Source organism: Silurus meridionalis, chromosome 25 (genome assembly GCF_014805685.1).
Source record: "Silurus meridionalis isolate SWU-2019-XX chromosome 25, ASM1480568v1, whole genome shotgun sequence".
Classification (NCBI taxonomy): Eukaryota; Metazoa; Chordata; class Actinopteri; order Siluriformes; family Siluridae; genus Silurus; species Silurus meridionalis.
Window position 1 is genome coordinate 1129849 of NC_060908.1, and position 27325 is coordinate 1157173.

General features: G+C 42.6%; 2 protein-coding genes and 1 non-coding gene across 3 annotated transcripts; all 3 read right to left on the reverse strand.

Annotated features, from left to right (window-relative positions):
- Positions 1-1403: 1403 nt before the first annotated feature.
- Positions 1404-22069, reverse strand: prrc2b (proline-rich coiled-coil 2B). The gene is given in 33 exon segments (XM_046839020.1): positions 1404-3135; positions 3258-3452; positions 3578-3686; positions 4089-4168; positions 4287-4451; positions 4538-4772; positions 4921-5048; positions 5133-5230; positions 5337-5456; positions 5459-5522; positions 5678-5779; positions 6057-6338; positions 6458-6534; positions 6676-6817; positions 6934-7049; positions 7145-7314; positions 7413-8340; positions 8343-9355; positions 9443-9653; positions 9734-9914; positions 10166-10311; positions 10995-11340; positions 11416-11548; positions 11636-11723; positions 12937-13100; positions 13395-13522; positions 13610-13926; positions 14255-14398; positions 14695-14764; positions 15564-15666; positions 17471-17648; positions 18133-18311; positions 21881-22069. Coding segments are annotated over 32 exon segments (6510 nt in total). The 5' UTR covers positions 18248-18311; positions 21881-22069; the 3' UTR covers positions 1404-2973.
- LOC124379554 lies at positions 14084-14217 on the reverse strand. Its single transcript, XR_006924446.1, has one exon. It is a non-coding gene; the product is annotated as a small nucleolar RNA SNORA68 (small nucleolar RNA).
- A 3032-nt stretch (positions 22070-25101) lies between the features above and the next one.
- LOC124379175 (inactive phospholipid phosphatase 7) lies at positions 25102-26863 on the reverse strand. The gene is given in 3 exon segments (XM_046839325.1): positions 25102-25983; positions 26253-26534; positions 26537-26863. Coding segments are annotated over 3 exon segments (870 nt in total). The 5' UTR covers positions 26736-26863; the 3' UTR covers positions 25102-25594.
- Positions 26864-27325: the final 462 nt, after the last annotated feature.

Sequence of the window (27325 nt, forward strand, 5' to 3'; positions counted from 1 at the left end):
TATGGATGTGGTGATGGAAGACATTCAGGTAGTTGGTTTGAAAGAGGAAGATGTAAAGGACAGTAGTATGGAGACGGATGATCCGCTGTGGCGCCCCCTAATGGGAGCAGCCGAAAGAAGAAGATCCGAAGTGCAATTTTGGGAAACATAACCAATCTGGCAACAGAGTCGAGTCGCGGCGCTACAAGAAGTAACGTCAGCGGACCAATCAGGGAGCAGCTCAGTCACAGGCGCTGAACTCTGTTATTTTTGTTCCCTACACATACGAATGAAACGCTTCCCCCTGCACCCTTTATAGTGCACTTTATATCTAGTGAACATCTTTTGGGATAGAGCCCTAATGCGCTACTTTCAGTTTACAAATTATTAATAATTACAAATATTATTACAATGGATTTAAATAGATAAATTACCAGTTTTAGGGCTGTAAAAAAAAATCTGTAGCGATTTAATGAATAAATATAAAAAAAAAAATAAAAATCTGCTATAAAAAACAAACAAAAAAAATAACCGAAAAAAATAATTTAGTAAAAAAACAAAAACAAACCCTAAATATATAAATACAATATTAAATGTACTTAATTTTAATAAATAAAAACTGAAATGAGTGAACTAATAAAGAAAAAAAAAGTCCAATTAATAATTTTATATATTTATATCAAATATAACACCTTCCTGAATGTTTTAAAAAATAAGGGCCGAGTTTGATTTAATTTAAAAGAATATCCATTAAAAACACAGCATCTAAAAAACCAAATATTTCTAAAGTGATTAAAAAGAAAAATATTTACAAACTATTTTTACATTACTAGGAAAAAAAAATCATTTGTATACATTCTTTATTCCTCAAAGTCTCGCATGGACTTCCCTTTATAATCCTCATTATACAGTTGCTTATCGCTGCTTTAAAATAAAGTGACAAACAGGAAAAGCTTCACGGGAACAAAGTCTTTGGAAAAAGCGTTTTGCTTTATTTTATTTTTTTTTCCCTTCTCAACGAGATCATTATACAAGAGGAAAAAAAAAAAAAAAGGAGAGCAATAATGATTCACATCTCTGAAAGCAGAGGATCAACAACACTAAAGGATCAGGAGGCCACTGGAAAGGAGGAGCCGAGCGACCCCGTGTACAATACAACTTAAATACATAAAAGGAAAAGAAAATGCTGTAAAAAGGAAAGACGTGATCCTGTACAGTTACACGAGGCGAATTAAACACCTCAAATTCACTTCTCAAACAGGAAAAGGAGAGGAACAGGAGAGGAAAAAAAAAAAAAAAAAAAGAACCGTCCTGTTTGTGAAATAGGAAGTCTTTTCAGCGTTCCTCACACGTTCCTCAGCAAGCAGGAGGCGCCTCCCGTCGTTTCGTTTTATTTACACCAGCAAAGTTTTTGTAGGTTTTTGTTTTTGTGACAGCCAAAAGCACCTTCCTGCACAGACCATGGTTGTGAAATTCGATGCTCAGCCAATATCGATACCGTGTGTTTCTCCTCCTGCAAATCTTCAAAACAAAACAGTACGGGTGATAAAAACAGAGCGGTGTTCCTCGTGAAGTCCGTAAAATCCCCCAGGAAAAATAAAGGCATTAAACACGGACACCTTCTAACATTTATCGTGTATCAGAACTGGGACGTACGTTGTGATATCAATATCGTGATACATTTATATATTTATCAGTAACAGATCTGGTAATAAAACGTAACATAAAAACGGAACCTTTGATAATCATTTAATAAACCGATTTTCCCGATTCGGTTCATTTTTTGTATAACTAGACCCACTTTAGCCAAAAAAGCTGGTCGTAGTTCACCAAATGGGCAGCCAGAGGGCGCTAAACGCGAGTCCTGTACACATCACGAACATGGGCGTTTTAAAATAGAAGGAAACTTGTGTTTTCTGATAAAGCCCCTCTGTGAGATCGCTCAATCCTCACACTGATACAGGAACAGATATTAGATTAAAAACAAAAAACAAACAAAAACCCCCACAATGTAATGCTAAAGTGCCCTACGTTCTCTCACACACACACACACACACACACACACACACACACACCCGCCTTAGTGTTCCACACAGCTCCTAAAACATCATGAAGTTCTGCATCTCAGACACACACACACACACACACACACACACACACACACACACACACACACACACACACACACTTATTTCAGGATATAAATTTTTCCGAATTAAATTCCGAGCGAGAGGAGGGGAAAAAAAAAAAAAAAAGAAAGCTCTTACAAAGGAAAAATAGAATTAAAAGTATGTTCTCGTATTTAAAACAAAAATCCTCAAATTATGGGGTTGGACAGAATTTTTGTTTTATTTGAGTAAAATGTGCCCTTTCATAACAGAGCAAAAAAAAAAAAAAGGTGCTGCTTATGATAATGTATTTATTAAAAAAAAAAAAAAAAAAATTAAAATTTCATGGTTTCCAGTAAAAAAAATGACACGCTGCACATGTTCATCAATGTCCCCGATGGCGTCGATCGATAACTACGACACGGCCTCGACGGCACGGGAGCGATTTAGATCGAGGGGGGTGGGGGAGGGGTTAGGATGAAAGAACTCATGAGGCTTTTTATCCTTTCTTTTGTTTCTTCTTGAAATGGAAAATAAATAACGAGGATCTTGAAGAGAGTCTGCGCTTAGAAGAGTCCCAAGCGATCATGTCTATGTATTTCCTTTTTTTTAATATATGTATATAATATAGTATACATTTTATATATAGATATTTATAGATATATCTCTCTATACGGTGCTTTAGGAGGAAAAGTGTCCCGCTCTGGTGCTCCTGTGGTTCAGTCTGTGGTCCAGTGACGTATGAAGGACAAATGACAACCAAACTAATAAGGGGAGAGAGAGAGAGAGAGAGAGAGAGAGAGAGAGAGAGAGAGAGAGAGAGAGTGTCCTTGTTTCGAGCTCACGGCATCTGTATGATGAAGTGAAGGTTGTGTGAGCTCCATGATCAGGCCTTGCTCTCCTCCACTTTGATGCTCTGAGGTTTAATAGCGCCGGGGCGGTTCGGTTCCCCAGGTCTGGCGGCAGCCTCCTGCAGTTTGCCAGTAATCACGGATGAGGACACCTTCATATCGGATACAAGCTGCCGAGCCTCACGAATGACCTTCACCTGAACGGGAACAGACATAAGGGAGCGTCAGTGCCGTGAAAACGTATAGGTGAATGAATTGAAAAATATAATAAGTGAATGAACTGCATTTACCTATATTGTTTTTACAGTGGGTGGCTCACCTTCGTGCCCTCCTCTGCACCCTTGTTAGGGGGCTCTGGGTTGGAAGGTGGAGTGGAGTGGGAAGGATCACGGCCCGGGCTTGAGTAAGGGGTAGAGCGCATAATTACAGTCTTGTTTACCTGCATTACAGGTCTCTGGATGGGGTTTGGGAAAGGCCCGCTGGTTGGGGTGCGCATGTGCATCACCATGTTGCCCTGTGGAGGAGCACGAGCACAAAAAAAAATTATATATATATATAAAAAAGAGGGAATAAAACAAATAGTCAGAAATGAGGAATGGTTTAAGTGCACAGGTGTGTGTTGTAAATGAGTTTTAACACCTGTTGAGTGTAATGTCCTGGGAGCGGGGGAGCACCGGGACCAGACGGCTTCCCACTGGGGCTTGCAGAACCTGGTCTGAATGGATCATGAGGCATTAAACCTAAAAATCTATTTATTTATTTTTTTTAAAAATAAAGACACATTTAACATCTGAATCAACATGATTTAAAATTCCATTTAAAACATGCACTGCATTAAAATCTCTGACATTATTATATTATCAAATAATTGCAGGAAGTTTGTAGCTACTGACACTCATACAAATCAACACCAAATCACGCATTAATTAAAACTGCGATTCTAAAACGGTGACATGTTTATCACTTATAAATCACATTTCTTTTTATAACTCTAAACCTTCAAACTGACAGAGCTACAGATTGTTCTTGTGCAAATCACCAAGAAAACTACAGAACAGAACTCAAGTCCATTAACAGAAACACCTTTTAGCCATGTTTCTGTCGCTCAAAACAAATCTCATACTTCTTTATAATGCATTAATAAACTTACCTGTATGAGCCGCCAGGTATCCCAGGTGAGTGGCTGGCTTTATCAGGGAACTGAAAGCCTTTCATCTCCAGCTGAGACGGCTGAAAACCCGCAATGTTTAACGATAAATAAATGAGAAACACACATGCACGCTCGCACACACACACACACACACACCTTAAAGAATTACAAAATAAATAATGGTGAAACACGAGTCACCTCTCGGCTGGCGGTGATGACCGGCTGGGATGCAGAGGGTATGATACGGCGTGGGGCACCGACAGGGAGGTTTTGCCCCTGCTGGAGCTGGATAGACTGTGGAAGGATCAGGTGCTGTTGGGCTGAACCGTAACGCAGCTGAGAGCCAGGCAGAGGCATCGTCACCTACATACACAATATCGTAATTAAAAAAACCTGGACATGGAAAAAAAAATCCTCCTTGGTCTCCTGAACTAAACTGAAAGCTCTACCTGGATGAGCTGCGAGTCCATGAGCTGAGACGTGCCCATTCCTACTGCCTGGTTGTTGTCGTAAACCAGTGCCTGGCTGCCGTTAATGGTCTGGAAGTGCGAGCCTGACTGCGGCTTCACCATGTCTGAGGGCTGCATGCCGGGAAACGCAGAATAAGGCCCTTTGAGAGGGGCTGCTCCAGAAAGCACCATGGCGCTTGGGTGAGACAGACTGGGTTGCATGTACACCTGCGACCTGCAGGTAAAACAAAAAAGACACAAAAAACCCATAAAAATAATAAAGTGACCAGATATTTGCATTTCAAGTGATTTCTGGAATGTGCAGGATGGAGATGTTTATTAAAACACCTCTCGCTTCAATTCTATTATACTTTTTAATGTACCTGAATGTAGGGATGGAGTTAAACATCTCCTGGGACTGAGAGACGGGCAGACCGCCTCGGAGTCCTAGCTGAGCCTGAGCCTGCAGAGACGTGTGAAGGGAGATGGGGATCTGCTGAGCTGCTGCAGCCTGATAAAACACGTGAGAGATAAATGAACTCCTGATGTGTGAAAGAATGATTTCTGTATTACAGACGACTGATTGGGATCTTACCTGCTGGTAGGTTTGTTGCTGAGTCATCGTAGGTGGCACCAGACGGGGCTGGCTTGGAAACACGTGGCCGTCCAGGTACAGAGAGGCGATGTGATTACCTGCAGAGGTGACGTGATGACACATTATTATATGACGCAGCGTGTATTGAAAAGAACGGTTTAAAAAAAAAGTTGGAAAAAACGTGGGCACCTGAATAAATCTGACCTTGCATGGAGACGGATGGAGCGACAGAGGCCACGGGCATGGGGGGCATGGAGACGCCTCCGAAAGAGCTGTAGCTGACGGCACTGGAGGAGCTGCAGGGGGGCTGTGTGACAGACCCGGGCCGCCCGGAGAACCCTGCTCGGGAAGGGACTGCGAGTTCTCCCAGGCTTTACGTGCAGACTCCATCTACACAAACGGCATGGTGGTGGTGATCATCTCAGTCAATAGCAATGAACAAAACAACAGACTGTAAAGAACTAACACTGAAGCGCTGATGAGGGAATCATCCTGTTATGTTAGCTTAATGTGTTTGCTTTAAAGTAAAATAAACACACGGTTACCTTGAGTGTGAGGTCGGTGGTGGGGAAGGAAATGGGATTGAGGTTGATGCCAGGCTGCAGGTGATCTCTGCGCAGCATAGGAATGCCCTGAGCAAGGCCCGGCTGAAAAAAACAAAAACACACACCAAATCAGACACAAAATTAAAGTAAACAATTACCATTAATTCATCAATATACACAAACAGTAAGTATTACAACCACCATGCAGGGTTCCTACACATTTCCATACTTTAACAAACTGCGTAGGAACCCTGGCCATGGGAACAGTACACTACACAAACACTCAGAACACTGGAACTAAAACCATGGTAAATATGACGACACTGTAACCGACATGATGGCGAAAAAAAAAACTAACGTAAGAAATCCTGAAACCCACGTTGCTGGCAAGAGCGTCCTGCAGCTTGGTGACCGGGTTGGACACGGCCACCGGTGCCGATCCTGGAGGAAGGCTAAAGTCTGAGTCTTTGGCACTGACTCCAAACTCGATGGGTGGGACGGGGAGGACGTTTTCAACGTGAATGTCCACTCCGTTAACAGGTGTAATGGGGCCCTCCAGACGCTCCACTCCCTCTGAACCCTTGCGGTTCTTCAGCGAGCGCTCGTTGCCGATGGGTCCGGGTTTGTGCTCTTTGCTCTGCTCGTGCCCTGCGTCCGAATCCTGCGTAAGACGGAATTACAGTAACAAATAAACGAGAGTTAATAGAGGATCAGTGAGTATTAGAGGTTTTCATTTAATTTTAACTGATTGAAGAAAAAATGATAATATTTAAGCACAACCTCTGAATTTGGTTCGCTCCCAGTATATGACACCTGCTTCGTCCATGAGTCTCCAATAGAGGACTGAACTGTAAGAGCTTCAGCGTGAAGAAAAACGAGACCAAAAAAAAAAAAAAAAAAACAAACACAATGAAACTGTGTAAAAACTACAAGTTGCTAAAAATATTCCTACACTAAACTGAAGTGTGTGTGTGTGTGTGTGTGTGTGTAGTGTTTACCTGTGCTGTTGGTCTCCCAGATTTCAGTGCCGAGGTTATTACTCGAGAGCGTATCCTCGGGCTGTTCCATCGAAATCCCACCCTGCTTTTTCGCGAAACGAGGAGGCATTTTTGAAGCGATTGCCCTGTTTTTTACGGTTACCTGTTCACACGGCGAAACCAAACTATTGGTTTTAGTTTTCAACAATAAAATATTTATGCACAAAATCTGACACCGTAATCGAAACTATCGGCAAATCTAAATTTACTGAAACCCACCGTGGCTCCTTGCTCCTTTCTTCTTCGGTCGTCCTCCTGTGGACGGCGCTGTTTTTTAGCGAGGGCGTCTTGGAATCCATCGGGGCTCGGAATGGAGACTCCTGAATCGCTTTCAACTGTGAGACAGAGTTCAGAGTTTAAACACTAGACTAAATAAATAAACTGACACTATTAATGTATAAAAAAATCTAAATAAAGTAGTTGCGCTTACTCGGGTAGCTGTTGAGATCATACTGTGAAAGAGGCTCGGACATGTCTGCCTTCATGCTTCTTGGATTTAGATCTTTATCCAGCTTCTTCCCTGAAGATTCACTATTGCTGGTGGAAAGGCCGTCTTCTGTCTGCTCCACACCGTACACCGGCCCTGCGTCGTCAGGGCTCCTGGATGAATCAAACCCAGAAATAGTATTCCTTTTATTATGTTTCATGAATAAATAATAAAAAAAAAAAAAACACAATGTTGGATTATCTGAACTTACCGTCTGCAGCTGTTCGTCACTCCGTTCTGCCACCTGTCATTACGGTTAGATGAACCACCAGTGGACGGGGCGTCTGAAGAGCGAGGGATCTTCGAGCTTTCCAGAATGTCGCTCTTACGATTCTGTCGGTCCACTAGAGGGCGCTGGCTGGAGAAGCTTCTTTTGGAGAGCTCTCGTTTCTCTGAGCCAGGTTCTCCATGGCCAAGTTCTACGTGCACTTCGCCGCGCTTCACTCTCCAATCGTTCAAGTCGCTGTTTTCCGATCCGGTTTCCCAGTCCTCGCCCTGAGGTACAAATTCCTGCTGCCTGTTTGCAGAATACTGACCAGGCCAATGGTCGTCTCCGGTTTTGGATCGACCCGGCCAAGGATTATTGAAATCGCCGTTGACGTACTCGTCGCTGTTCCACTGCCCTCCGGTTTCTCGTTCCTGGCGCAAACGTCTAAAGCGCGGCGGTTTGTCTTGACGAGGAGGGCGTCGCCTCCTCAGTGGCCGGTTGTCCGGATTGTCATTGTCCAAATGAAAGTCGCCTTCGCGGTCGTCGACTCCATTCTCGGCGAAGGACGGAACGAATTTCGAAGGGTATTTTAGAGAGTCGCCTTCGACGGATTTTCTCGAGAAAGAGTCACTTGTGAAGTTGTAGCCATTCTCCTGCACGGATCCACTCCCGAACTGGCCCCCTCTTCCCCTCCAAGTGGTAAAATCCTTCGATCCGGACCCACGGTTGTACCCGGTGTTCAGGCGAGGAGGAAGAGAACGACCAAAACCTCTCAGTTTGGGTTTATCCCTTGCTTCTCCGCCGATGTTTTGTTCGTTATTGTAGACCTTATTGGACCTCCAGGAATCCCTATCTGCTCTTTTAGCGTCTCCGGAAGCAGAATAAGCCGCGTCTCCGCCTTCGCCATTTTTCTGGCGGCGCCGTTTGGGAGCTCTTCATATTCCGAGGCTTCGCTCAGAGTCTCGCTCATGTTACGCCTTCGAGGTTTGCCTCTTTGCAAGTCTTCGGGTTTGACGAAATCCCGAGCCCCTCGTCCTCGCCCTGATCTTTGGAGATTTCCGGTGTTATACGATCCTCTCGTGTTGTCAATACGCCCTCCTCGGCTGCTGCCACGTGAGTTGAACTCTCTAAATCCTCTTCCGCGGCCTCGCCCGGCTCCTCGGGTTCCAGCGAACGCCTGCTCTTCATCAATAAAGATCCAGTTGTTGCGGCGAGGCGCTGGAGGCTCTCTGCTTTCAGAGTTCTCTCTCATCTGGGAGGAGTTACTCCCATCCCAGTCATTCTCCTTATTAGGTTCTTCACTGGGGTTGTTCAAGTTCTGCTCCACTTTAGGTCGTGGAGGTTGTTTCTCCTCCTGAGAGGTCACAAGAGAGGTCGAGTGCTTGTTGATCATAGGTCGGTTGTCCTTTTTCAGGTCATAGACATTGGTAAGGACTTCCTTCTCAAGTCTGTACGGAACGGTCTTCTCTTCCGGCTCAGCTCTGGGCTTCTCGTTCTCCTTGTCCTCCACTTTCAGAGCTTTGAGCACAGGTTTCTTGATTTGACCCGTCCTCCTGAAGTTTCTTCCACTCGGGTCGGACGGTTGGCTGACCCCGGCGTTAACGCCAGAACCTGGATCGGACCACTGCGCCGCATCTTTCTCTTTCTTTACGGCGTCATCTTTTCTCCAGAACCCGGAGTCGAAACTCTTCTCCTTGCCCTCACACACTTCGTCGCGGGAATCCAGACCGTGCCGGTTCGAGGAAACCTCCTTCTGGTAGTCAGGTTTTAAAAACTCGTTGTGTCCTGGTGGTTGAGGCGCTTCTTCATCTCGCTGTGAACCGAGGGGAACGCTGGAGCCCCGATTCGGTCGGTAGTTCTGATGGGGGAGATCTTCTGGAGGACTTTCGACACGTTCGATCGCTCTCTCCTCATACGAGTCCTGCTGAGAGCATGACCGATCGCTCCTGCAATATATATATATTTTTTTAAAGACTCAAAATCGAGTTTCTTACTGTTTTATGAGTAACAGAAGAATAAAACATCTCGCCTACCTGTCGTCTGCCTGACTCCTCTCTGTGCTCTCATGCTGTCTCTGGTAAGGTGGGGTGAAACTGCGTGCAGGTGGGTAGCCATCTTGGCTCCAAACAGAGTAAGTGTCTGCAGATAGCGCTCTTCTTTCCTGGTGCATGCTGGGATGGCAGCCCTCATCCGAGGCAGATCCAGGGCTGTTGAGGCGATCCTGCTGCGGCTTTATGACACCTGCTAAAGAAAAGTGCTAATTAATTTCGACTAAAAATTTCATACATTTGATTAATGAAATATATTTGGATTGATCACCATACCAGAGGAGTGGACGTTAGAGTAATAATCGACTGTTGAGCGTCCCTGTGTAACACGTGGGTCCATGTACGGGGGCATCATCATCCAACGGGGGTCAAAACCAAGCACGTGAGGAGCGTAATACCCTCTCTGAGTGGAACCAGACCCAGGCTGCTGCCACTGCTGCATTTTATACGCCTGATCCTAAAAATATAAACATTATACATCTCAAAAGTCTGAAGTAAAAACACCTTAAACCAAACACACGCTTGGTGTGGGGGAGGGGGGGGTTCAAAGCCACACAAACGTTTTTTCGACGACAAACTACAAGAGCACTTCAACCCGAAACGTGTGATCTCCCTTTTGAAGGGCTGAGAAATCGCATCCTGAAGAATTACAGGTTTACAACTTTAAAGCTTGTCGTGCCTGAGAGATTTGAGCTGCTTGTCGCTCACCTGCTGCTGCTGCTGCTTTTGGAAACGGGGTGGAACGGCCTTCTGGTGGCGTTGAGCATAGTCCGGACTGCCCTCCTCGCTCCGGTAACCAAAATCATCTCGGTAATCCTGGCTGTGAGACGAGTCAGATTTCTGCTCTGAAACTTCTGAGAGGGGAAAGAGAACAAAGCTAAAAAATAATTCCTTGCTACAAATAGCATGGGGGAAAAACGAGCACAATCGCTGAGAAAATGTAACAGGAAAACTTGCTTCCTGTCCAGGATGCTTGTTTGTGTCGGTCATTTAATATACACTCTACGGACCACCAAAGATCCTGAAGACTAGAGGGTGACCAAGGTCCATACCGATAGTTTTTCAAGGTTGAGTCAGTTGCTGGAGCACGAGAGTGACCTCTAGAGGCAAATCGCTGACACCACGTGTTTGTCTTTACATGCGGGACTGCACGCTGTTATTAATTATTTATATAATTATGTTTATTAATACATCGTTTCCTTTAGTACAAGAATAAAAAATAAAATGTGCTAAAGTTCAGTAATATTTGTAGCCCTATTTATTACCCACACTGTCTATACTGTCTCACATTGTCTGTATCGTCTTGTCTTGTCATGTATAGGTTTTATTTATGTCTGTACTTTTGAGAGTCACAAACAGCTGGAACCAAATTCCTTGTGTGTGTCAACACACTTGGCCAATAAACTTGATTCTGATTTTAAATGGAGTGTTTTTAAACAAGCATTCATTTTTGAGAACTAACTATTAATTGGTTATCGGCAAGTCAATCCAATCATATTTTTCAAATAAAACATTTGAACCAGTCTATCATTTGTACCTTTATTTCCATGCTGCCAAGCTTCCTGGTGAGGTTTGCCCGTTTCTCTCCCGGGTGACAATAAAAGCTCCTTATTTTCCGCTCCGTGTGCGTCCCCGGAGTGCGCTGGTCTCTCGATCTTGCCGAATTTCTCGTCCAGTTTCTTGAGTTTCTCGGCGCAGGCGGCCAGCCTCTCCTCTCTGGCTCGCCTCTCCTCCTCCTCACGCCTCCGTCGTGCCCTCTCCACAGCCTCGGAGACGTCCGGTGAGACAAATTTCCCTCGAGGAGGTGGTGGAGGAAGAGCACAACGCTGAGTCTCGTCCTGCTCCTCCACCGACTCGCTGGCGCCGCTGCTCCTCTGTTGTGGCTGGCGAGAAAAGAAAAAAATTTTATAATATCCTGGGTAAGAACTATTTTTCTTCATGATTCTCACCCGTATTACCTGCGATTCTGTAGAGCCGTAACGACTGTTACTTTTTCTGGGAGGCAGAAGATCATGCTGGTGATGGTACGCGTCTTCCAGACCGTCCGAGCTTATGGATGATTTGCGGTGGCGACAAGACTCCCACTCTCCCCTACAAACGACACGCCTGTAAATTACTAACGTGATCACGTTAGACTTTTTCAGAACCTATATAAAAAAGGAACGCAAAATAAACTACCAGATCTTTTTCTTCTCAATGCAGGAGTGATCCTCTTCGTCATCACTGAATTTGAGCTTCTCGCTGTAATCCACCTCCTCATGAAGACCTGGAAAGGCGATTACATTTAACAGGGTCTCCCCACACACTCAAACACCAGATTTAAACACTTTTTAAAAGCACTGTTTATTTTATATCAAGCATCGATTCAATTTACACACACCAGCATATATAAAAAAACATACATTTCACTTAACATAAAAAGTTGCAGAGTAATGATGATGCTTTAAAATTCTGGTAATATTCAGATAACAAGCGTAACACGCTGCTTGAGAAAAAAAAATATATACAGAGTGTTTTACAGTGGAACCCGGTTATGTCGATGTCCTAGGGGGTCGCCAAAAAGCATCGAGGTAACCGATGATCGAGATAAACGAAAATCAAAATGGCGGCAGTATATTAACGTGCTTGATATTTCTTTATGTACATGATGTGCGTTAATAAATGAGAATGTGCATGCACGTGTTTTTGAAGGGTTTTTTACACAACAGCGTTGCCGCGATTTGTTTGATGAAGGCATGCTATAAAAATACATACAGTACATGTTTATCTGTCAGGAATCCACCTGCCACGCCCCCTTCGGCCCCCTTCAGCGTGTCAGGTGCTTTCGCCGCATTCTCTGAAGCTCTGCTTCAATCGCACATATGGTGCTCGTTTATCATCATCACCAGCTCCTATTTAAACTTCCACACTCTCACTGTCCGTTATTGTTGGTATATGTTGGTTCACGGCGGTCGTTGTTATCGCTCATGCGTATCCCGGTACGTGTCTTCACACCGGCGCACTCTCAGTGGCTGCTCTTTTCTTCCCAAAACGCATCGCGGATTCCCCCCCGATCCCGCCGGTGTTCATTCTATGCTTTTGCTGCTCATCTCACATTCTCCAGTGTGCTGTTCAGCGCCGCGCTTCTACTTTCGCCTCCCGTTCATCGCATAACATTTAACAACAAAAGGCATATGTGCACTAACTAACAGCAGAGATTCACCAGTATACAATACAACACCTGTAGCAGCTGTAAGACTTGATTTTTCCACCACTTCCGCGAGTTCTTCTGCGGCTGCACGAGATAACCGACGTTAAATGGCAAATTTTTCCCCTTGTGCTCGAGATATCAGGGTTCAGCGACATAAAAGAATCGACATAACCGATAAAATTTGAATTTGGCGGTTCCACTTCAAAAACGTCGACTTAATAGGGTTGTCGAGGTAACCGGGTTCCACTGTATTTCGAAAATGGCTTTTAAAATGTATTTATATGATTACCTGCCCATCCATCCTCGCAGTCGTTGTCCAGGTCGTCCAGGTCTTTTAGATCATCTGGGTTAATGATTGTAGGCCGGGAAGGGCGGTCTCCGGGACGGCGAATCGGCCGGGTAGAGGGACGCGACTGGACGCGGGCGAAACGGTTCTCTCTCCGTGCATCTCCACTATAAAATTTTGAAAGTGTTTTTTTAATAACATTTATAGCATTTGCCAGACGCCCTTTTCATTACATTTTTGTCTCATTTAAACAACTGAGCAGCTACAGGGTTTAAAGGTCTCGCTTAGGGCATCTTGGTGTGGCTGGGATTTTAACTCATGACCTTCGGATCCAAAGTCCAATGCCTTAACCACTAAATCACCACCTCGCCTTAAATCGAATCAGGTGCAGAGTTAAAAACCGGAGCTCTGTATAATATTTACAAATTCAAATTTTACAAACGCATTTTCAATGTACTCACTTGACGGGTTCAGGAGGAGGGTAGGGGGGTCTAAATGTTGGTCGGGAATCAAACCGCATGGGGGCGACAACAGCAGCAGATCCATGTTCGGAAGAACCCGGACAATCACGAGTCTCCTTGGGACACATCTGATGGGAAGATCAGCATATAATTGTACAACCTTCAAATCTAAAAGGTAAATAAATGTTCTATAGTTATAAAAAATGGCATCGTACAAATGCAGGCAGCATGTCATGGTAGGTGGTGGTGGAGGAGTGATGGAGCTGGTACTGCAGACCCGGTGTGGGACGGCGTGTGGGCGGAGCCGGTCTGAGAGAAGGATCCTTCGGGTCAGGAGACGTTGCAGTGGGGGCGACAGCGACGTTGGCAGAGGAGGAAGAAGACGAAGTGGAAGATGAGGAAGGAGGAACTGGAAGAGGAGTTGTTGCCTCAGGAGAGGCACTGGTTTTGCCCTCTGTATCGGAGGAAAGGGCCGAGGACAGAGATGGGGGCTGCAGATACCTCCCTCCACCCTCCCTCCAACTCGTCACATCTGAACAAACACACAAAAATGAGTATGTGAAATGCAACATAGATTTACAGGCCACGTATCATTAAACATTTATATAAACACTCTTTTCGCACGCAGCCTCGGGTTTTCAAAAAAACGACGTATTTGTTTTTTCAAGGACTCTGAGGCTTTCAGTGCTCAATGTCGGACCTTGAATTCACTTCTATTGGCACATGTGGCCGATAAAAGGCGACAAGGCTCTGGTTTCTTTGCGCACGTGTAGCGTAGGTCATCACACGTGGGAAGTTGATGACCTTTGGGTTTGCGTGCGCCAGGTTCGGCGTGAACGAGAGGAAGCTCTGAGACTCACTTTGTGGGCGGAGGCTTGGTCCGGGCCCATACGACGGATCGAAGGCGCTTTTTTCCTTGCCAGCCTTGTCCTGTTCTCCTGCTGCTTTCAGCGTCGGAAATTCCTCGTGAGAGAAGGGCTGCAGTCGGTTTGAGGCCCTTAAACCTGCGGTGAGACAAAGGCAGTAATGTAAGAGCTTGATGCACGTTTGAGTCACAAATCCACACATCAATCTGAATCGACTAGAATATGATCTAGACCGTTTCTCAACGCCTCAGTTAAAAGCTGCTTCAGCAATATTTAGTTCTATTGGCTCACAACACAAGATACAAAAACGACCAGGTCCTGGTTTCTTTACGTGTAGCACAGGTATCGAGTTTTTGACCTTGTGTTTGTGTGCAGTGATGTAGGTATCTAACAGGTTTTTAAAAATAAATAAATAAAGGAAAAGTAGGCGTTACCATCTTGATCTTGACTGAGTGCCTTTCCATTTAGTTGTGCCCATTGCTTTGGTCCACCGGTGCTTGTGCTCTATAAAGGAAGGAGGAGAGTAAAGGTTAATACATCTGTACATCATCTCTACATAAACTCTGTGCTATAAAAGAGGTGCGTGTTCTTCATGCGTTTCTCTCAGTTTCATAACGGCTCTAACGTACGTCGCCGAAACAATTTTTTGAATAACTCGTGTAATCCGAATAAAAAAAAAAAAAACCCAAAATTATTTGCATTGTGTTTCCCCACGGACTGTTATTACCGGTGCACCACCCACTAAAGTTGGTAGTGCTCTGGACACGTAGCACAGAAGATGCTGCAGAAAGAAAAACGGCGACGAGGGGCGAGGAGAAGATTCAGACCAAAGAAAAAGTTTCCAAAGTTTGGGATCATTTCAAACTACAACATTAAGAAAACACCGTACAGCGTTTTTACAGTAATTTCAATAGATTTTTTTTTATTTACGCATTTAAATTTGGATATAATATGGCAATTAAAAGGACTAAATGGTTTCACAGATTTTCTATTATACAATTACAATTTAAGCAAAAAAATTTAGTTTTCTAAAAAAGAAAAATTACTTGTTTAGAGACCCGTTTTTTTTCCCTTGTTGCTCGAAAAATCGGTGGAATAATCAGTTGAATATGCGATCACTAAAATAATCACAAGCCGCAGCCCTGGTGCGAACACAAGCGGAATTCATCCACCGTTCATGTTAACGTTTCTAATAAATCATTTTCTCATCTAAAAAAAACTTGTACTTCAACAACCGTTTAAACAACAGAACCAGTATGAGAAAGAAAAATGTAACCGTATTGTAAACTGGTTTATTTTTTACCTCCTGGCTGGTTGCCGCTGTTGGCTTCTGTAGATTGGAGACGGATTTCTGCAAAGGCAGCGGCTGCTGCGACTCCGGCGGCTGTGCTGTCGACACAACGGAACTGAAACACACACAAAGCGGAAAAAGATGATCGTCCTCGTCGAAGCTCAGAAGCCAAACGTGTCTTTACACGGTTTATCTTATTTATGATGAAAGCTATATTTTATAAAATGACTTTGTAGGTTAAAGTTTAAAAGTAAACGATTTGGTATCAAAAATTTTTGAGACTGGTTTTGTAACATGCCAACAGATGGCAGCACGGAGCTGCCCACACAGTCACAGGGAGCACCGACCTTTATAAGTCAGTGTGCCAAAAGACATCGTCCTGTGAACATCTGGGGCTGTGCGACTGGTGCTGTTCTGACCACGTGCGCAAGTTTCTCGCCTGAGACGACTTTCTCTCACTTCTGCACACACCCTACTTGCCAGATCTGTCTCCTGCAGACTTCACCTCTTCCCGAAGATGAAGATCTGGCTCACTGTTTTGACGGAGAACCAGCAGAATCGCAGAAGATGCTCGACACGCTTTGAATAGAAGACTTTCAGGACACGTTCCAGTAGAACACTAGGAGGCGCTGTGTTGCTGTGCACCGGGACTTTTTTGAAGGTGATTGTGTGGAAACGTAAATAAATAAAAGTACTTTCTTGTAAACAGAGCGAGTCTCTCTTGATACCACCTCGTACTTTGGAACCATAAGGAACAAACGCTGTTCCAGCATTATAAGAGCCCTGTGCACAAAGCGAGCTCCATAAAGACATGGTTATTGATGTAAAGGTTGGGGATGAACAACTTGAGATTGCTGCACGAGGCCCTGATCTCTACAAGCCCACTCAACACCTTTGGGATGAACTGGAGCTTCCTCACCTCCTCTAACATCTAGTGGACAGTTTTCCTAGAAAAGTGGAGACAGCAATCTGGAATGGTATGTTCGAGAACATGAGGTGGTCAAACATTTGTCGGTGTGGTGGGTCACTTTCAGTAAGACACACAATGATCACGACTCAGCAGTCACACGGCATTACCTTCAGCTCACCTATTTATAATCTCCCACATACACACAGTTTCCTGTTTTCTCACTCTCACACACACTGTTTGGTCCTTCAGCATGGGGGAAACGTTCGCTTAATTACGCACCTCTGTTTCCGACCAAGGCCAAGTTAGAAACACACACACACATTTAATCACTATAGACCCATCTCTCTATATATCAGACTTGGTCACAAGCTCATTCTATCGCTCTCTCACTCTTTACATCCTCCACTAGTAAAAAAAAATTAAAAAAAAGAAATCAACAAGTCGATATCATTTCCTTTACTCTACAAGCTGTTACCTTGGCAACAAGTAAAAATAACAAAAAACGAAGGAATTGAGATTTGAAAAGAAATGTACAGAGCATAAAAACACATTAAGATTAGAATAATAAATCTATTTTAAACTCGGCCAGTTAGTTAGTCGTTTATATTATATTAGCTATTAGTAGTTTTTCTCTCGTTTTCTTTGTTCTCTCTCTCTCTGGTAGACTTTTGGAAAACTCAGACAGGTAGTGAGAGAGTTAGGGGTGGGGGTGGGGGTCTGCGCTATCTCACTACCTGTCTGAGGTGTCCAAAAGTCTACCAGAGGGAGAAAAAGAGAACAAAGAAAGAGAGAGAAAAGGAGAGGGGGAAAAGGAGAACGAGAAATAGAGAGAGAAGACAGATAAAAGAGAACGAGTGAGGGGGGGAAAGAGAACAACAGAGAGAAAAAGCGAGAAAAGGAGGGGGAGGAAGAGAAGTAGAGAGAAAAAACCCAAGAGAAACCGGGAGATAAAGGACAGAGAGAGAGAGAGAGAGAGAGAGAGAGAGAGAGAGAGAGAGCCCCCACCCACCTCTTTTGATCGGGTTGTTCCTGCTTGTTCGCCCATCCTGTTCCGTCTTTGGGCACAATAATCACGTTTGGATCGTTTCCTCTGTTCTCGGACTTCAGGCTCGGCAGGTGAGCGGGCGGGGGCATGCGCCTGGCAGCGGCCACTTTACCAAGACTCTGTAAGCCATGTCGAGCAACAACTACAGAGGAGATCATGGGGGGGGGGAATTAATCACATGAACTCGGCTCAGTCAGCAGTTACAGCACACTCACTATAACAACTGCTACATCACAAATCAATCAATAAAACTAATATTTATGACTAATTGCGATTTTTTTTCATAGTTTTTACAGTAGAGGAACAAACACTAAAAAATACAAGATGAAATATAATTAAAATACATGAATTGATAAATATATAATTAATATGCACACAAAGTTCAACAATAAAACAAATCAAATAAGGAAAATCTTTGCATTAAATTTTTTTTTTCATTCATTTTAAAACAAAAACAAATGTAAAAAAAAATAAATAAATAAATAAATAATAAATAAAAAAAACTCAATTTAAAAATATAGTAAATTAATAATAATCCAATGTACCCAAGAGAAGGAAGGATGGACAGACAAATGTTTAACAGATAAAAGATTTGATATATAATTTGTAAAGACTCTCTGCCTCACCTGTGGTTTTCTGAGTTTCTATTGACTTCCCCTTGTACTTGTCAAATAGGTTGAGCGAGGAATACTTGCTTTTCCCATCCTTGGACTTGGTTATTTGCCCCAAACGATCGGACATTGCGATGAAATGTCATCGAGTATGGAAATTTTTCTCTGCGCCTCTTCCTCTGTTCCGTCTGTTTCTGTTGGGACGAACACACAAAATATAAACCCCATTATAACACAACGCTATTAAAATCAGGGGGTGTCGATTATCACAGCAGCTCTCCCAGTTGCGTTATGATAGTAAAACGGACGACTCCGACGTTCATCTTTCGCTTGTTAAAATCTAGCTAGCGTGATGAGCTTCTCACAACAAAATCTGTCTGGAGCGAAATGTATTGATGTGTTTGTAGCTCGCCCTCGAGGTGGCCATTCTGTTTTGAGGTCTTTGCTCGCTTTGCCACTAGCACCTAAACCACGACTTCAGACGTCCGAAAAATAACCTGAACGTGATGCCCCGTGTGTGTTTAGAGCTTAATTAGACACGGGGATCAGTGTTGTGAGTGAGATCGTGGCAACAGAAAGGTTTCTCTGTGCTCTGTTGGAAAATCAGGACTTGTGAAGTCACCGGATGTTTCCTCTCTCTCTCTCTCACACTCACACACACACACACACACACACACGCACACTAACGAAACCCCTGGTGTGTCCAGTCTCTGTGAGGTTGTTTTAAGCAGGTAAGAACACTGCAATTCCATAAGAATGTCTAATTTCACTCACTTGAATGAACCGAATCTGGTAGTTTTTGCTAACTCAAGAATTATTAAAGGTTATTTGCTATTATGTGCTTCAAACAAACAACAATTAAATTAATAAATTAACACACTGTTTAATTTCTTGCAAGAAGTCGATTCAGAGTCAAATCAGTTCCTCACTAAATATCTGACCAAATCAGAACCGCAGAGTGAGAACACATCAGCATTCCGCTGAAAGCAGGAGGCAGCGGTGAAGCAGAAATTTCCCAAGACAGCATGAGGGAAAACTCTGGAGAGGAACCATGCTGTGAAGGATCCATCCTCTTCTGAGTGAGACTCATTCAGACTAAATGAGGTGCTCGGTTATGCTCTGGTCATTTCCTACTTCCTACTGTAAGGTTATTTACCCACGTTGGCCTTGCTGGTGTTTTTTTTCCTCTCCTCATCCTCCTCCGAAGTGAAAGAACTACACATCACACTACTTCAATCTCTCGTCCCGTCATCGATACACGTCTGCTATGTTCTCATGTTGGAATTACAAATTTTCCTCCACGCCAATGTTGTTTTTAGTCTGCCTTGGGATATCACTTTCTATCGAATAACTTCTTGAATTGTGTAAAATCTGGTCTAATGCATGATTTTTGTTTCATCGGAAGAAAAAAAAAAAAGGTTCCAAAGACGTCCTGCTGAAAAACGACTTTTTTAACTCATTAGAGATGAGCGAATTATTAAAATCCCACCAGTTTATATTTTATATATAATACACATTTTTTTATTCTTTTTCGCCGTCTAGTCGTGAAGTTTAGACGTTCAGGTCTCTGCGGGTATCGAGTCTTTTTATGACGCTGGATTTTCGATCGCTCGACCTGTTGCCTGTTTTCTGTGGAAGATTCTGGATCTTGATTGTATTAATAAAAGTTTTTTTCACTGCTCTTTGATCTTTCTGTTTTCTGCGTAGCATAACGGGATCATCTGGACCGTCTGAGAGATTGTTTTCTTTTAGAAAAAGCAGAAGGAGGAAAAACATCAACATTCTATTGCTCCGTCACAGAAACCTCTAGAGAGCAAGGGAACGAAGGAACACTATGTGACGGAGCAAATATAGATTGTGTGACGAATATTTTGTTTGACGAATAACAAAGACGAGTCCAGTCCATTGTACTCTACGCAATTACTTTTTAGGACTTGTGTCGGATTGGAAGGAGAATGAAGGGAATCGCTCATCTCTAATTTGTCATTTGAACATTTAAGAATGATGAATTATAGTCGAGGTCGTCATTATAAACGACTGAATATATAAAGAAAATCTAATCTGAAACGTTTTCATGTGCAGAAATGGCGGATCGCTGATTGCTGCTAATCAGAAGGTTTTTTTTATTATTGTGCATCTGAGATACAAAACAGAAGAACAGACGAGACCCACGTTAATCTTTTCTAGCCAGCTGTTATGAGCTCCACTTGCTGAACTTGGATCTCTAATCAGGATCCGAAACTCCACGTTCAGCTCTGGAACGGATTTAAGATCTAAACCCCTGGTGCAGGAAGAACGAGGAGGAGGAGGGAAATCTAAAGTCCTTTGATCTGATTCGAGATGTCATTGTTTATCAGACCCCCTGCTCACAAATGCGTAGTTTTAAAGAGATTTGGGACACGACCCATTCGAGTGAAACTCAAACCTTTAACTTTTACCCAAAGAGATCTTCAAATGTGTCACATGGATGAAAATAAAACCCTACAAATCATGACTTTACACCTACAGGTTCAGCTGTTTAACTAGATTTCATTTTAATAATAATAAAATAAACATTAAATAAATGAAAAAAATTTAACATGAATTTTTTTCGATAATAAAAAATATAATAATTACTAGTTACCCTGTATAACAAGGTTTAAGTAAAATAAATTAAATAATAATAATAATAATAATAATAATAATAATAATAATAATTAAAGAATATAAACACGTTTACAATCCGGATTTTCTCTACAACGCTTAGGAAAAAAAAAAACCCATTCAACACACATTTTAGATAAACGCACAAATCTAAATGCCAAAAACAAGAGAGAGAAAATTAAATCATAAACAGAAACAATTATTATTTATTATTTTATTTGTATTTATTTCCTATAAACTTTACACCAGTCCTCAAGGCCAAACTGCAGCGCTAATGCTAACAAGCAAAACCAGAACAAATACTACTCATATATAAAGAAGTGTACAAACGTTAAAAAATTATATAATATATATGTTTAACAAAACAAAATCGATTTTATTGTTTATTTAAACAATCTAATAGCGTGATTACGTCGGCACGCGCTCAGTTAGCAATGCTAGCATGCTAATCAGCTCGGGTGGAGAAAAAAAAAGAAAAAAAACGAAAGGAACGGAGAGATATTCATACACGTTTTCTTTCATTAATAAGCACCAAACCATATACATGTGTGTGTGATCTTTATTATTATAATAATATGAAGATTAAATGGTATAAATGTTGGTGATTCATAGCAAGAATTTGAAACGTAGCTCGCGAGATGTTTAATGCTAGCGCTGAATGTAAACACGGCTAATACAGACCGGGGGGGAGGAGGAGGAGGGCGAATAAACCGTAAAATTTCACGTGAAATTCGCTCGTGTTGTTTAGATTTTACGATTTATGAAGTATTTATTTTTCAGGAGAAAAATAAATAAATAAATACCGAGCGCGCGAGAGGAATAACGGGTCATGCTAATCGCTTTATGCTAACATTATTTTAATAGAATATAAAAATGGAGGATCGTGAGGAGAAAAATGTGTAGTTGAAATAAAGACGAGGAAATAATATATAAATAAGAGTTTTTCAAAATATATATCTCTATATATTGTTTTTATATGTAAAATGTATAAATAAATAAGTGTGAAGATTTGAGATGAAGATCCAAGATGGCGCCGCTCCGGGAACAAAAGCAACAATAAAGTCCGGAGCTGAAGGAGAAAAGGGTTCATTTTACACCGAGCTTAAACAGCAAAACTCACCGAATTAACGTGGCGCGGTCAATGAAAGTCACACAGGCTGAAAAATCTCCACCTGAGCTGTAAAAATAGAAGGATGGATGAAGATTCGCCGGGAACCAAAAAATCTGAAATCTGGGATTTTTTTTTCTTTCCCGTTTTTTTTTTCTTTAATGTTGCCCGTAGCTGCGGCTCGGCCTACTGAAATCTACAGGAAATGACGTAGGCGGTGTGAGGGCGGAATGAGCGCGGCGTCAAACAGCGGCATCTGCAGGTCCACTTTGCTCATTACATCTGTGTCCAAAATAACACACAGGTAGTTCCCGAGTCACGATGGTTCGAATACGATTTTTCGATCTTACGATGACGATAATACGGAAGTCCTAAGAGTCCATGCATTGTAATATTTCTCTGACATAACGAGTCGTTTTCTCGTAGACGTGACTTAATTTTCCCGTGATGTTGACATAACAAAAGTTTTCTCATGATCATTATGATTACAATGTTTTGCTCCACATACTCGCACCGCAATAGTTATGGTGATTATCCATTAAGCGGCACGAAAAAAAACATTTGTTATTGTCAAGATCAATTTTTGCTCAACATTTTAATTTTCTTACAATACGCTGGGACTCATCTGCCGCCTTGTGAGATGCCTTCATGAGCCTCATGAGGACAAAACCTTGAGAGGAACTAGACTCAAAAGGGAACCTCATCCTCAACACTTAATGTCCATTCATTACAGTTCCATCATTGTTGTGGATACTATTCAGTGATAAACACTTTAATGCAGAACTGTTTATATAAATTACAGTCCAAATCCATCTTCAAAGTTCTTGAGTTAATCAGTAACTTCACGGCTCTTCAGGCCCAGGCCTCCTCACCTCACCTACACCACTACATGACTTTACTTACACCCTTGTGGCTAAAAGAATATCCACAAAATCTAGTTGAACATCTTCCCAAAAGAGTGGAGTTTATTATAACAGCAAATTGAGACTACATGTGGAATGGGATGTTTAAAAAGAAGCACAGGTCAGATGTCTACAAACCTTTGGTACCTTTTAACGTATTCTCTTTCATGTGTATTTTCTTTCTTTCTTAAAAAGTATTCTAGAGATTTGTTCTTTTGAATTTTAATCAGCATGTAGTCACTAACATGAAAAAAAAAAGACAAGTGTATGTGGAGGTATTGTGCTGAATAATGGAGAATTATGTATTATATTATTATATAATTCTGAATTATATTTCACTTACTTTAGATTTAATTATTTTATTGCACTTATCTGTATTTGCTTGGTGTCAGTTGTGTTAGCGTCACTGATCCATTAGGGGGCGCCACATTCACTGAATGTGTTGGTGGAAATGATGGCGATGTGGAACTCACGCTGGTCTCTGCGCTCACAGAAAACTAATCAGTGTCTGTACGTTTCATTTCTGTGCTGAAAAACACCACCATTCAGTTCAGTGTGCAACCAGAAGAAGCTGGAAGGTTCTTTAAGCAACAGAAAATGGTTCCTTAATGATATTTTGAAGAACCTTCTCTGGAGCTGGTAAAGAAAAAGTCAGACATAGAAACACAGTACACGGTGTGAGCTGTGTGTGTGTGTGTGTGTGTGTGTACACAAAGTGTTCAGGAGAGATTAAGCTTCACGTGTGACACAGAGAGCTGCTCAGCTCTGATATGCTGCAACTGCGTTATCTGTCGTGCGTGTGTGTGTGTGTGTGTGTGTGTGTGTGTGTGTGTGTTGTTGGTAAATGACAATTTTGTGAGGTGACGTTCAGTTCAGTTTTTTTAAACGCATCAGACTGGAAAAAATAATATGAAAATGAAGCATTAATAATAATTATGTTCATATAAAAAATGTAACCTTTAATAATTTTAAAGAAGAAATGTATAAAAACAAAGAAAAAAAGGGATATATTTAAGATTTAGTGTCTTTTTTAATGAGCACAAACAATTTAGAAGAAAAATTGAAAAAGGCCAGTTACATCAGTAAATAGATAAATACTGTGTTCATAACAAAAATTTAATTATATTAAATAAAAAACAAAAATTATCAAATTATAAGATAGATAGATAGATAGATAGATAGATAGATAGATAGATAGATAGATAGATAGATAGATAGATAGATAGATAGATAGAAATCAGCCACCATAAACAACTTCACTGGATTAACGTTGGGTGGCATTTACCAGTATATTCTTATGTAAATTATTAATAAAGAATGATAAATAATAAAAATGTAGCGTGTACAATAATACACCGTCACTCAAGCATGATTTACAAATCATAAAAAAAGCTGATAAGCCTGCTTAAATCTGATTGGTTAGAAGCCATGATTCTAAGAAGCCATGATTTTTTTGAGTAATCAGGTAAAAAAATTGTATGGTTCCTGAACAGCAGTTATCTTAATTAAGCCCCACCCCCTGTTTATGACCACGCCCCCAATGTTTGCACAAGACCCAAGAATCTTGTCCTCTTAGACCACGCCCCTTCAGAATTAATTGACATGTGGTGGCCATGTTATTAGCAAACCTCAATATGTCAAAGTCCTCGAGTTTTTGGCCAATAAAATTAAGGCAAGTTCACAAAAGTATCTTTGGCAAAATGTGCAAATTAGCAACATCAAACAAAAACATCATGGCAGAAATTAGTGGGCGGAGCCCTAGTGGGCGGAGGCCTTAGGACCTTTAGCTCCTAAACTTTGGAATAGTCTTCCGAAAGTGTTCGGGGCTCAGACACACTCTCCCAGTTTTCCAAAGCTTCCTGAGGTTTGGCCAGCTCCAGTCACGTCCCACCTCATGAAGATTATGGACCTTTAAAGAAGTAGATGCCAAACTCACAAACATCCCGAACCATCTAGAGACGTACCAGTACCAATTGGAGCCCACTTACTGTGTGGAGTTTTGACATTGGACCTCCTGGAGTGTTTAAAGGCTCTGGCATGGAGAAGCTGGTGTTGGTTCAGTGATGATCTCAGATGTTGAGCTATTTTATGAGTTGCTCAGTAGCTCCTAGTTTTATAACCATAATGACTGTAAAAGACTGTAGAAAGAACATCACTTATAATCACACACTCCAGTGCTCATGTTAGTTCTCACTCTCCAGTGTTCTGCAGTGTTTAAAGACTATAATCACACTCTTGATGTCACCCAAATGAGGATGAGGTTCTGCTTTTCAGTCTGGTTCCTCTCAAGGTTTCTTCCTCATAACATCTAAAAGAGTTTTTCCTTGTTACAGTCTCCATGGCTGCTCATCAGGGATAAATACACACCATTTACCCTCACTGTTAATTTCTGTAAAGCTGCTTTGAGACAATGTTGTGAAAAGCGCAAAAGAAATAAACTTGACTCGACTCGACTTGGCGGAGCCTAGACATATTCGGCTGAAGCAAAGGAATAAGTTGGGAAAAAAATTTAACGTCTGATGTTTGCTTCTTTAGTTCTTGAGGCTAATATCTATACCTGGTTTTTGGTTGCCAAGACGACCCCATCAATTTTGCCACAAGAAAATTCTCATTATTCAAGCATTAGAAGACATCAGCTTAGCTGAACAGCGCCTCCTGTCTTTGGAAGCTGATCCAGGTTGCTAGGCAACAACAGGTTTTAGCCTTAATATTAGCCTTTGGAACTAAAGATGCAAAAATGAGACAACAAAAACACATAACAAGTAAGATTGTTTTTGTGGAAATCAAACGTGTGTGTGTGTGTGTGTGTGTGTGCGTGTGTGTGTTAGTGGAAGGGACTCCAGCTGAGTGTCCCTATAGACAGTAAAGTCTGGCAGATGCTGGACGGGAGCCACAGTGTCTCCAGCAGGCTGAAATTGAGCGAGCCGATCGCGAAGCCGCAGGCAATGTCGGTCACATGGTGCTGCCCGAGCAGAACCCCAGAGAAACCGACCAGAACGGCCCACAGGACCAGCAGAACCCGCAGAGGCACAGCCAGCACCAGGTGAGACAGCAGGAAGCGGGACACCATCGCCGCCCTGCTGGCGTGAGCCGCCGGGAACGAGTACACGTCCATGACCACACAGTCCAGCAAGCCTGGGCTCATTTCCCATGGTCCTCTGCGTCTCACCAACTTCTGCACTATGGCAACCATAAGGATGTCAAGGACCAGCGCTGAGGAGAAACAGGAAGGAGAGCTTTCACTTACATTTACTATCATTTACCAGGAAGAAAGAAATTATAATAGAGAGTAAGAAAAGAAAACAAAGAATAAGTGAACAAAAAAAAGGAGTTTTCAGAAAAATAAGGAAAATAGTACGAGAATAAAGTAAATCAGATCAAAGCAGGAAAGAAAGAAAGAAAGAAAGAAAGAAAGAAAGAAAGAAAGAAAGAAAGAAAGAAAGAAAGAAAGGGATGGATGGATGAGTAAGATTTAATTTTACCCAGCAGAAGGTTGATCAGTACTTCTTGTCCAGCCTCGGTGCTGCTGCGGATCAGACACGCCAGCGTGCCTCCGATCCACGTGAGCGCGTGTCCTGTGAGCGCGAGCAGGCTGACGACGGAGCGCGCGCCGGCCCAGGCGGAGGAGGCGCGCGCGCACACGCCGAGGCGCTTAGACAGGTGGATGTCGATGGCCAGGAGCGCGCTGACCGCGATCCCCCTCAGGGACGGATTCAGCCGCATGCAGTCCTCCTCCGGCCACCGCGGCGCCTCCACGCGCTCCTCGCGACGTCCCCGGGCGGCTGCGGCGCGTGCTCGTGGTGCTGCGGGTGCCTGTTGGAGGTCGTTCTGCGCGCCCCCGCGCCGCCATTACGCTTCTGCTGATGGTGCTGATGGTGCTGCTGGTGTAGGGAGAGGAACTCCACGCGCCCCAACACGTCCACGCGCTCTCGCGCTCTCATCCGGTTCGGGTTGTTGCACGGCATCTTGTTACCGACGGGATTAAATTTATTATTATATAAAACAGAAAAAAAAATGAACAGTTACTCGGAATTTACTACTAATCCCGCAGACACACGGCGCGCGCGTCCTGCGCTACACCGCAAGTTCCAATGATGCTGCGGGGGCACACCCACCTCCATCATCGTACACACATCTATTTATTATCTCATTTATCTATTCATTAATTCACGTGTTAATCACATGTACCAAAATGTAGTGTCAGGAAACTGGTTCACCTTCCCGTTTGGTCCGAGTAACGCATCCTGCTCCCCCCATCCCAGCTCCAAGTGGAATGATCCGCTTCCATTGAATCTCAGAGGCATTTCCAAGAGACTCGGGAGCGCGCGCCCAAAATCACAATCACTGTGCATTAAATAATAAAACATCACAAACATGATTTTATAAACTTGTGTTTATTCATGTATCAATTAATTTATTCGTATATTTACATATTCTAGCCTTCATTATAGCACTAATAGCAAAGTAGTAGCAGGGATAGTAATTATTGCTCCAATTATTTAATTAATCATTACATTGTCTTGTTATTTAGAAGTAATAAATGCTTTGAATATCC